At 42.3% G+C, this 11,014-nt stretch overlaps 1 protein-coding gene across 1 annotated transcript in view; it reads right to left on the bottom strand.

The window, feature by feature from the left end:
- SPATA6 (spermatogenesis associated 6) overlaps window positions 1-6,904 on the bottom strand; it is a 54,430-nt gene extending 47,526 nt beyond the window's left edge. Inside the window, exon 1 of the mRNA XM_009635752.2 lies at window positions 6,831-6,904. Within this exon, the coding sequence (XP_009634047.2) occupies window positions 6,831-6,904 (74 nt within the window). The remainder of the gene's footprint in view (window positions 1-6,830) is intronic.
- Between the last annotated feature and the right edge of the window lie 4,110 nt (window positions 6,905-11,014).

Here is an 11,014-nt window from a genome sequence, read left to right as displayed (position 1 = left end):
TTCGCCGCAGGGCCCTCCGCTCGCTCCTCTGTGCATCCCTGCAGCCTGCTCAGCCACCGCTGCCCGCCCTCTCCCGGAGCCTCGCAGGCTGCCCTGTGCTGGCACTTCCCTGCGGGCCCTGTGGTCCCGAGCTGAAGGGTGTGTGCCAAAAGTGGAATGATTGCGGAGCCCTCAGCCTCCCAAAGGACAGTTAGTTACAAATATGGGTGCTGTGTTGAGTGACGGATCGCCGGTGCAAAACTGAAAGTGCCTGGCATAGAGCAGGGAACCGGGTAGGCCACACAAGAGCCGAGAGCTGCTGTGGGGCATCCGAATGGGAGCTCGGAGCGTGGATGCATCTGTGTCCCCACGGTTTCTTAATCCTCCTGCAGCCAGGTGCCCAGAGAGCCTTCCCTTCGGAAAAAGGGGACACCGGACAAGTTTTACCCAGCTTCAGGGCTGAATAGCTAAAAAGCAGCGAATTCCCATGCTTGCTTTTGTCTGGTGGTTTTTTTCTTTTGATGCAAACTTGATTTCACCTATGTTGTGTTTTAGGCATCTGGGCCCTTTTGACTCTTTGAGGATCCTATTCCGAGGGTGAGACACGGGATGGATGTGATCTATTCTGAATGGTCCCATCTCCAGAGACTTGTCACCACACGCACATCTGAAACTGCCTTTTCAGGCCTACCTTTCTGCTTTCATTACTGGAATTCAAATTTATGCCACTGATCTTGACCACATTGAGGGTATTCCCAAATTTCTTTGCTGCTAAGTTGTTGTCAGAGTATTTACAGTCATGTATAACACCAAAATAGTCTTGACGTCTGTTGGCAACTGAAATTAATTTCAGCCTCAGACTGGGGGGTGGGAGTGTTAAGCATTTAAATATTCTTTCCAAATTCACAAGTGCAGCTGTAGAGAGAGGAGGAAACATAGTGGATAATTTTAATTGCCTCCAAAAGACATCAGCAGCTCAAATGCATCCCATGGCTTGCTTTAATTTTACAATTTCAAAGAAGGATCATGCAGAGTAGTCTAGAAAGCTAGTGCTAAGTGATCTGGAAAGAAACAGCATTCTCAAAATGTTTTGGTTTTTAATTTATTTTTTTTTAGAGGAAACTGCAAAGAACATAATATGCCAGTGCAGACGAAAGTGGTGTGAACTAGTATGAATGATATTTAATCCACCTATAAATGTCAATCTTTTAAAATAAATGACTGGAAAGGCAGGCCTTATTTTCATTAATGTGACTTCTGTAAGAGCTGTAAGTTTTTCTGCCTGAGCAAAGAACAGAATTCTCTACTTAGGGCCTGGGAAAGACTAATTTTTGAATTGCAAACCTTTAATACATATACTAAGGGGAGGTTTACACTTGGATCAAAGAATTTTCTATGCATTATCAGCCTCAAGGTTATGCATAGCATTCCAGAGTTAATGAGAAGAAAGTTCTTAAAGAGCCATAGCCTCAGATGGTAACAGTATTAAAATGGTTTATTGCTTATTTTCAGATACTTCTCATATACATGCTTTTTAGAGGGATAAATAATGTATTAAAGATTGTGAAGAATGAGATATTATGGTAAGTGTGGCCATATAGGAACAGAAGATAGATAAATGCTGAAATAAAAAATGGCATCATGTTTGTGATGAAAATATAATATCTGTGTGCAGTGCCCTGGAACAGAAGTGCTTTATAACCCTTGAAAAAGGAGCACCAGGCAGGACAGAAGGCTCTGAAGTGATAAGGCAGCAATGAATTTCAGTGCTTGTCACTGGTAAACCAGGGAAAATCTGGGGTGGGCTGGAGGGCTGTGCACTCTGCCCAGAGGTGCTCCTCCATCTGCAGAGTTTCTGACACTTCACCCCACTAGGCCTTGGAAAGAAAGGCTGCTGCTGCAGCAGTTTTTCTGTCCCTTTCTGCAGCAGCGTGAGATCCATCTGGACCTTCTAATTGATGATGAAGGGCGTAATTTAGTCTTACACGCGTGCTTCAGGAACAATGATGCAGGGATTTGGGGGACAACGAGGGGAAAACTTGAATTTCAGCATGAATCTATTTGCTAATAAGTAAAACTGATAAGCAAAAGCACAGCAAGTGGATGCTACTTTAATAGACCTGAGGTTTTAACTGCTATAGAGATTCCCTGCTGTGAAAGTGCATGAATTCTTTTGCATTTACAAAAATAAATCTTCTTGTAATGCTACTTATCCTTAGTTCCATGCAATAAAAGAGCTTGGACGACAGCTCTGCATTATGTTAAGGTTTTTGCAATCATCTCCTCCATTTAAAAGCTTCATCCTTTTTGTTCTCCAGCCCATCTGACATGCCTGCTGTGGAAGAACCTTGGTATCATCAAAACATTCAATTCTGCTCATATTTCCATCATTGCAAACCAGGAGCAACTGCCAAAAGAGTGAGGTTACATTGGTTTTAAGATAATTATCACAATAATCATACCATATTTTTGCAGTGCTCTTGAGAGTCAGGCCTCAGGAGTTTCAATGTACTGAAATATGCTACAAAATAGGTAAAGTGGGAAAAATGGGAAGAGTCAGGTTTGCAAGCGGTGGATATTCTAAAGTTCAGAATCTAAAAAATACTGTGGGTTAGACAGAATTAGATCAGGTAAGACTGGAGATCAGAAAGCAAGTCTTAACATCACTGAGTTTGTCAGAAATTCGCTTTCAGCTAAGAAGCCAAGAATGGTTTTCTCCTTAAACTTGGGAAGCACTGCGTGAGGCGCAAAATGGCATTGCACAGTTGTTCTGGCAATAAGAATGGAGGAAATAAAGGCGCTTCCCACATTTTTCCACCTTCTACTGCAGTTCTTATGAGTGTTGCCAGTGAGCCATTTCTGCCTACTTTAAGCCCCTGATGTTGACAAAAAGCCAAAAGAGACCTCTGTCTCTCTGCACATCAAGCCCTTTATTTAGATATCATCACTGAGGGCGATTGTCTTGTCATTAATAACTGTAGAGAATTCCAGGAAGACATCTGCTCAAATAACAGCAACAAATTATGAGATATGGAAAGATTTCCATATCTGAAAAGGCAAACAAACAAAACATTAAGACTGTTTTACTTTGGAGAGGAGAAAAATAAGATGTAATACAAAAGAGGTACATAAGGGATTGAGTGATTTGTAGAAATGGGTTCTCTATTTACCCATGCCTATTTATCCTTACAGAGGACACATGCGATGAAATTAAAAGACAACACAATCAAAACTGATAGAAGAAAGTACTTTAGATAGTGGAACTCATTATCACCAGATACATTCAACAGGGTTCAAAGCAGGATCGGAGCGCTTTAGGGACCCTGTAGGACACTCACTGCTCGCTTAAATGTGCAGTTCACAAAAGTCAATTCCTGTGCAACGAATTGTGGTCGAGGAAGACAGCCAGCAGAAGTGAAGGCTAAACAATCCCAGTATGCTATAGAGCAGAGCTGGAAGAGTCCTGTAATGTGAGAGATTCTAATAGGATCTAAGGGGACCAAAGTGAATTGCATTACTGCAGTAACGGGGAGGGTAGAGTGTTAGATTATTGATGAGGACAGGGGATGGAGATTACCTGAGGGTGTCAGCACACTCTTCGCAAAATAGGTTTTCATCTAATCTTTCTACTTTAAAGCAGGAAGAAAAGTTGCCCAGAAGTTCGCATTTATTAATATCTATTGCTTTAGAAAAAGGCCACAATGATTTTGTGGATCCCATCTTATTGAGCATCTTGCTCTTTCCTAATATGCAAGGACACAATTGCGTAGAGCTCTCAGGCTTCCCTGATGACCCTACGAGTTGCTACAGACCACAAGCCCCCTGGTCGCGTTGTCACCTAGGTGAAGCAGCGACCTTTCTTCCCTGTGCCAGTCTCACTGGTGCCTACTGAAAAGCATTTTTCACTGCACATCTGGAGAAGCTCAGCGCTTCTCTAACATTTCAGCATGGCTCAGCCATGACAGAGCAATTCCCCTGTATGGCTGCTAAGCCAATACTTGCTTTGGTGGATGTGACCATTAACTTCACCGGTTCTTGATGTAAGTCATGCCTGCCACAAAAAGAAAAGGCCAACTACCTAAAGACACTGAAGTTTTCTTAACGTGTAAGCTGTTTTCCAGGTTTGCTAAATTCTTTCTTGACTGTCTGCAGCTAAAGAAGAAATCAAATCTGATTTGATTACAGCCACTAGAGGAATATTCCAGATCTTGAATTCAGCTGTAGTAATTGGAAACTTGCATTTTAAAGGAGTTATCTAAATTCATCTAAGAGATAACTCCTATGAATACAGCCTTATGAATTCACAAATGGTACAGATACGATCCACCAAGACAGCATTAGCTTTGTACCCCGAGAAAGTTCCTGGGCTCTCCCTTAGTTCAAAAGAGGTAACACTCCTTTGTGTTTTACATTTTTTAAAACTTGTCTTAGATGCAGACATTGCCCCAGAAAAGTTTTTCCCTGAAACAAAATTCTAACCAAGTTATAAACCCCTGAAAATAGGGGTTTATAATGGGACTGCTGATAGACCCTTAACAACAGCGTTGTGAATGGCGCTGCTATAATTAATGGTACTTCAGAAAGATTTATGGTCCTTAGACAGAGATAAAACAGAAATATCATTGCTTCTTTGCCTCCCATCATTTTATCCTCTATGAAATTTTATGTGAAATAAGTCAAATGAAAAATGTAAGCTCTTAATCTTTTCCCAGAGTCCTGTCTCTCACTTGATGAACACTTTTGCAGAATAAATTAGAGCGTTTTATTCCTTATGTATGTACAGCTTTGTATTTAAAAAGCAAAGAAAAGAACTTTGTCAGGTTGGCAAAGCAACTCAGGATGATGGTCATGGAGGAAGCAGAAACTACCAACTATCTCCACTCTTCTGCCATCCCAGAGATGTAATGACTCCGGTCCTGCAGTAATTCGGAGCAGCTGGCTTGGAAGTGTAGAAAGGGGCACCTGTATTTTGCATTGAAGAACCCCTGCTCATGGAAAGTGACGGCTCTACTGCAGCAGCGGCAGCACAGCGGCCTAAGCAGAAAGCCCAAAGCTGTGGCTTGATTACAGCGGGTATGTACCTTTGTGCTGAAAAATGCAGGATACTAAATGGATCTTTAGTATAACTGGGAAGGGCATCATAGCAAGAGGCAGTTGCTAGAAGCTAAAGCTAGAAAAATTTGAATTAGGTATTGGGCATTATATGGTAACAGAGAAAGTGAGTAACCACTGGAACAAGCTATCAAAGGGAAAGCGAATTCTCCATCTTCTGACAATACTGAACAAAAATGAGGAGCTGACTCAAAGAATGCTTTTGGCGAAACAAACCATATTTTAGTCAAATATAAAGGAACATGACAACAGTATTTAATGTTGGTGTACGGGAGGCCACCCTAGTGGTCTAACAGTGTATTCTGTCTGTAACCATTGTGACTCTGTAAAGCATGTTGAAAAAGTAAATGGTAAAGTACTGCTTATTGAGCAGAGAGCAGAGGGGAGGGCTCTGAACAATTTGCTTTGGAGCCCGTGTGTGGCACCACCCGGCATTGCCAAAGGAGATGCTGGGAAGGCAGCAGGGAGCACTGACTTCAGGGGCTCCAAAGGCAAAGGCACAGCGTGGGTCCAGGCTTGTCAGAGTTGTCTTCACCAAACTTCACTTCTGAGCAGGGCCAGGGAGCGAGCATCAGACACCAGGCTCCAGGGGGGAAAGCTTCACCTCTGGGCAACCAGGCTGAGGCAGCAGCTGAATAGGGGGAGTTTTGGCATAGGCCATCTGAAATGGCAGCTAAGACTCAAAATCCATCACATCCCATTATAGTCCTAGGCTCTGGCTTCTGTTAGCCTCGGCCAGCTCAGATGGCATCTAGTCACTTGTTTTTCAGAAGCCTCTCTGCAGTGTGTCAGGAGTTTTGTCCCTCTGCCCATTAAAGCAGCAGTGTTTGAGCATCTTCCCATCTTAATTTGATTGACAACAGCAAAGTCAGTAGCAAACCTCAGCTTTCTGGCTGGCTTGTTTTCCTGTTATAAATTGTAGCTTCTTCTTGTATTAGAGAGCAAAATGGAAACACTTTCTTTAAATAATAGCTAAAGTTACCCTGTCTAATAGGGGGCTCTGGGATCTATGCACAAATTCCCCATAAATTATAACATTGCTCCTTTATAATTTCTCCAATCCATCAGGAACAGAGAGGGATTTTTTTTTTTTTAATTTAACAAGAACTCTTGGTTTTCAATGGAATTCACTCTGGAGGGCAGAACATTTTTTTTTTTTTCATTGTATGGAAGATTTGTAAAGGGGCAGGATTGTGGCTATTATTAGAGTCCTTCCTAAAGAAAATCATCAAATCCTTTCCAGCACTAGGCAGATCTGGGCTAGAAAGTGTAACAGGATGGCATAGAGCAGCCCAGATAGCAACAGAGAGAAAATGGAGCAGGAAGAAAGAGAAAAATGGAAACCCAAAAAGAAGAGCAGATGCCAATTAGAATTCTTGCAGGCTGCGGCAAGGGTCGAATATAAGAAGCTGTAGGAAAAGAAAGGGTAGAGTGGATTAGTGTTAATCACAGACACAGAAAAGTAGGGAAGGTTTTAAATGAGCTTTAAAAAGCAAAAATCGAGTTAGCAGCTCAGAAGAGAATTCCAAACCCATCAGGTATAGGAGCAAAAATAAAATGCAGAATACCAGGAGATGCGTCTGACTGCTGAAGGTAATAAGACATTCTTTTGGAAGCGGAAGCTTCTCCCCCCGCCCCCAGCACGGTTTTCCTTATCCCAGTGAAAAGGTGCATTTAGTATTAGAAGAAAGTGACTCCCACTTGATTTCTTTTTCACTGTCCTAATGGTATATACATACCCTGTTAGAGGGAAATTAAGCACTAAGGAACTAGAACTTGCACGGTCGCTGGCAATAAATTTGCCCAGTCGCATAGTCCAGATGAATCGCCTCTGGCGTTGGGTGAGTTACACCAGGTAAGAATCTGGTACAGTACAGGGCAGCAGCTGCATCACAGCCTTGAGTGGCTGAAGACCTTGGGGTTGAAGATGGGTTCCAAAATCCGCTAAAGCTGTTGTTGACTTCAGTAGACATTAGAGCAGGATGGCTGGACTGTAAGGGTTCTTCTTACAGCTCTGAGATATGAAACATCACTTAACATTTCTGTGCTGCCAGTTTACCTGTAAAATGAGGACAGTAACACTTAGTCACTAAAAAAAAAAAAGAAAAAAGAAAAAAGAGAAAAAAAGAAAAACAAACCCAAACCACCAGTTATCTGTTCTTAGAAGCTGCACAATATTATAATTTAAAAAATCCTACTTCCAGCTTTGGCTTTATCTGCAGCGTAAGAAAGAATAGCATGGTGTTTGAGTTTGGCTTTCTTTTACATGTGAATCATCGTTAAAGGTTAATGAGGAAACTAACACTATATGAAAAGGTTGTTTTCTCATTAGTTAAACACTTTCTTTTTAAAAGCTCTCTGTATTCCTAGAATATTATGAATTTACTATTTGCTAAACAAAATCAGTCCCTTTTTATTTCCTTACATGACATCATTTTAAGGAAATGCAATCAGTGCCTTTGTTCCAGTCATCAGTTCTGGATCGCTGCACCACTGGATCGCCAGAAGAACAAACTTAACCCAGACAAAGGGCAGACGTACATCAAATCAGCCAGAGCTCCTGACACAGAGTTTGTGCCAGCTTAATGCTTTAAGATTGGCTTTGTGCTGGCTGCCAGGGGACAGGCGATGCCGGATCCCGTGTAACGTTAGACTAGCACAGAGAGTCAATGCCTAACATAGCATAAAACCCGCCAGCACCACGCCAAACCTTCCACGGTTTTTGAACAAATTTAAGCCAGCAGAGTGAGTGTATATGAGACCAGTGTTTTACATCACATCGCCACAGTGGTTTGGATCCAACACTAAGAGCCTTAAAGTTGCGGTCTGGTCACACCCAAGCCTGCAGTCAATTTTTGCTCTCGAGTTCAAGGAAAGAGCGCTGATAAAGCATCACTGAATTCAAGCAAATCCTGAAAGACAGGTCCATTTTCTATGCACTGGGCTATATTTGGTGATGAAAGCAACCCTTCTGGCATGGTAGAAGAAGATGGATCCTACACTGCAGCCCCAAAGAAAGCCACTGTGTGTGTGGCCGTGTGGGGGAAAGATGAGCTCTCAGGGAACAGAAAACCAAAAGTTTGCTCAAGCTTCTTGCTCCATGCCGGGGGTGCATGTGCCAGCTTTACCAGTCAGACGTGACTCTCCTTTAATGACGAAAGTTACACAAAAAAGGCCCCCTCTGAAAATGGGGCTTCGTGGCAGAAACGCCTACACAGCTGTAACAGCCACTTCTCAAATGTGCTGCTGCTTATGAACCACAAAAATAATACGGTGAAATGTGCCGACTTTTGCAGTTTTCCCCTCTTTTGTTGAAACTAATGAGTCACGATTAGAGTAATGCCTTTCTGTGACTCTGAAACCATTTTGCTTAATGAGGTACTAAGTCTTTATAATTAGGCCCAGAAGGGAACTGGGACATGGCCCCTTAAGAGCAATAATTATTTAGGTTATTTATGGTAATAAAAAATTGAAAATAGGAATTCTTCGTCAGAATGTGACTATTTATTCTTTTACATATTGCCTAACAGGCAATTACCCTATTAAGGCAACGTTTTGTTGCTAAAGACATTAATTGAAATGTAAATTAAATGTAAATCAGCTAATTAAATTGATATGTAATGAACTTGTCATGCAGGCCTTTGAGATCAGATGCATTTTGCTAATAAACAAGTGTTACAGTGGTGCCATTGCTCACTGGAGTTAAGGTTGTTTGACATGTTGCATCGATAACACTCTCCCCAAATTCAAAGGTTTGTATTGTGTCGTTAGGGCCCAGAATGAAGCTGGCACTGGGAGTTTCCAGATTTATTCCCTCCGGTTATTTCTCAATAAACTTCACTGCAAGGCAAGGTGTTCCCCTATTGGCGAGGGCTGCACATCCCTTTGGGGTGCAGTCCAAGCTCTGTCTATTCTTTCTGCTCCCCAGAAATGGTAAAGCACTTTGTAAAACCGCTCACCAAGACCGATGGCTTCTGGAGGGGTATTGTTATTTCTGTCTCTGTGCGCCATGGACAGTTCGGCAGGGGTAGTGAACCTTCACGGTAGCGGGAGGATAACTCTAGACATTCCTGAAATACAAAGAAATAAAATGAGAAACAAAGCAATCAGAATTTGCTTTGTGATTATGTTGACAACGTACAAGGTAAGCATCAAAACCGACATCATCAAGTCAATACAGCAGCAGGAGAATGAGCCAAATAACCTTCTGCGCTGTCTATAACACATGAGTAACCTTAATCATCAAGAGCGTGAGCTTGTGTCAAACTGTAAATTAAAGGGAAGGAATATGAAGCTATCAGTTCTCCTGTGGAACAATCAGTTTTCCTGCAGCTACCTTTTGAGCCAGACCTACTAAAATTTCTGGCACGAATTCAAGCTTTGTGTTGAAGGTATCTTGGAGGATAGAAGTCCCTCCCCTGCCAGACCAAACTCTCTGCCTACAATTATGCAACAGCAAGGCAAACATCATAGATTTTGCCTTTGAAAAAGCTCAGGTCTGCACCTTATGAAAACCACTGCCTGCTTCCGTTGAAATCATGCAGACATTTTGTGTGCGCAGTCGTAAAACTCAAGCAAATGTGGCAAAAAAAAGGCTGCGCAAGCCAGAGAATAGAAATGCGGTTTGGAATTGCGGAGACGCTTTTGCAGAAAGTTTTCCTGGATCCATCGTGCCGTAGTTGCACCTGAGCATTCACGCATAATTGTTCTGTCTTGAATAAATCTGATGCTGCATTTATAACTCCTACCCAGAGAACCTTCCACCCCGCAATCCTTTGGGGCCTGGGGGTATTTAATAAACATGTCAACTACCACTCTTCTTTAGCTTGAATGCAGCATCTTGTTTTTTCCTACTGAAGAACACTCCAGTTTGAAGTTTACAGAGCAATTAAAGACCCTCATGGGGCCCCTGATATGTAGAGATTGTCAGCATATGTAGATTAGCAATTGTCAAGTTTCTCCCTAAGGCCGAAGAGCTCTTAGTCAAATTCCAGAGATCATCAAGTATTCAGATTTCAGTGGGCTTTGTGTCATACACAACATAGTGGCATAATTAAACTACAATGCTTCTTTTCTAATAAACTTTTGGATCTGGCTATGTTTCTATTAATTTCTTCTAATTAGCTATGATCACAAAATAAAAATAAACATCAATCTAAAGCTGCAACTTTGCTGCTTCCAAAAAGACACCCTGGGAATTGCTTTCTCTTCTAAACTGTTGGGGTCTGGGGACCACACTCACTGCTGTGACTTGCAAAGGCCTGATGGAGGACAAAAACCAGCAGGCTGAAGGCACAATCCTTCTCTGACTCCTTTTCAGCTGGGCACACGTGGGCACAGGTGATTGAACAGTGCTGCCATCTTGAACCATGTCTTCATTGACCTGTTGGCTAATTCAAATTCTAGTCTATTCTTCACTAGTTTTGGTGTCTCTGAACATTGATCTAGATGCAAACTGAAAAAAAAAATATTTACTTCAGAGGTCAGAGAAGGAAATTAGTATAAGGATCCTCACAACCCAGGCTAATGCTGTAATGGCTATCTCCAGCATCCACCATTGCTGAGCCCTCTCACCCCCATGCCGAGCAATCAAATATGCACCTGAATTTAATAGTCATTTGCTTGACCATTGAAGAGGAATTGTGCTGGCTTGCTTTGCCTCTTAATGATCAAATCACTCCTCTAATATGGTATTCCCTGGAAGCCACGGGGTAGCAAGAGCAACTGGATGAAGGTCTCATGCAGTAAGACTGGCCTCTGCATGTTCTTCCAGCTGGATCCTCTGCTGTGGTTCCCACATCGTGTTGTGGTCCCAGGGCTTGGAAGGCACAAAGTGTCGGTCATTGGCCCTGTTTGAGTCCCACTCCATTGATCTGTGTCTGTGTGTGGGTAAAACCTATGGCAAGGAATAAGTTGTTACAAA

This window comes from Egretta garzetta, unplaced genomic scaffold (genome assembly GCF_000687185.1).
Source record: "Egretta garzetta isolate BGI_Z169 unplaced genomic scaffold, ASM68718v1 scaffold533, whole genome shotgun sequence".
In the NCBI taxonomy this organism is placed as follows: Eukaryota; Metazoa; Chordata; class Aves; order Pelecaniformes; family Ardeidae; genus Egretta; species Egretta garzetta.
The sequence above is the reverse complement of the archived record's forward strand: the minus strand, read 5'-3'. Positions and strand labels throughout refer to the sequence as shown.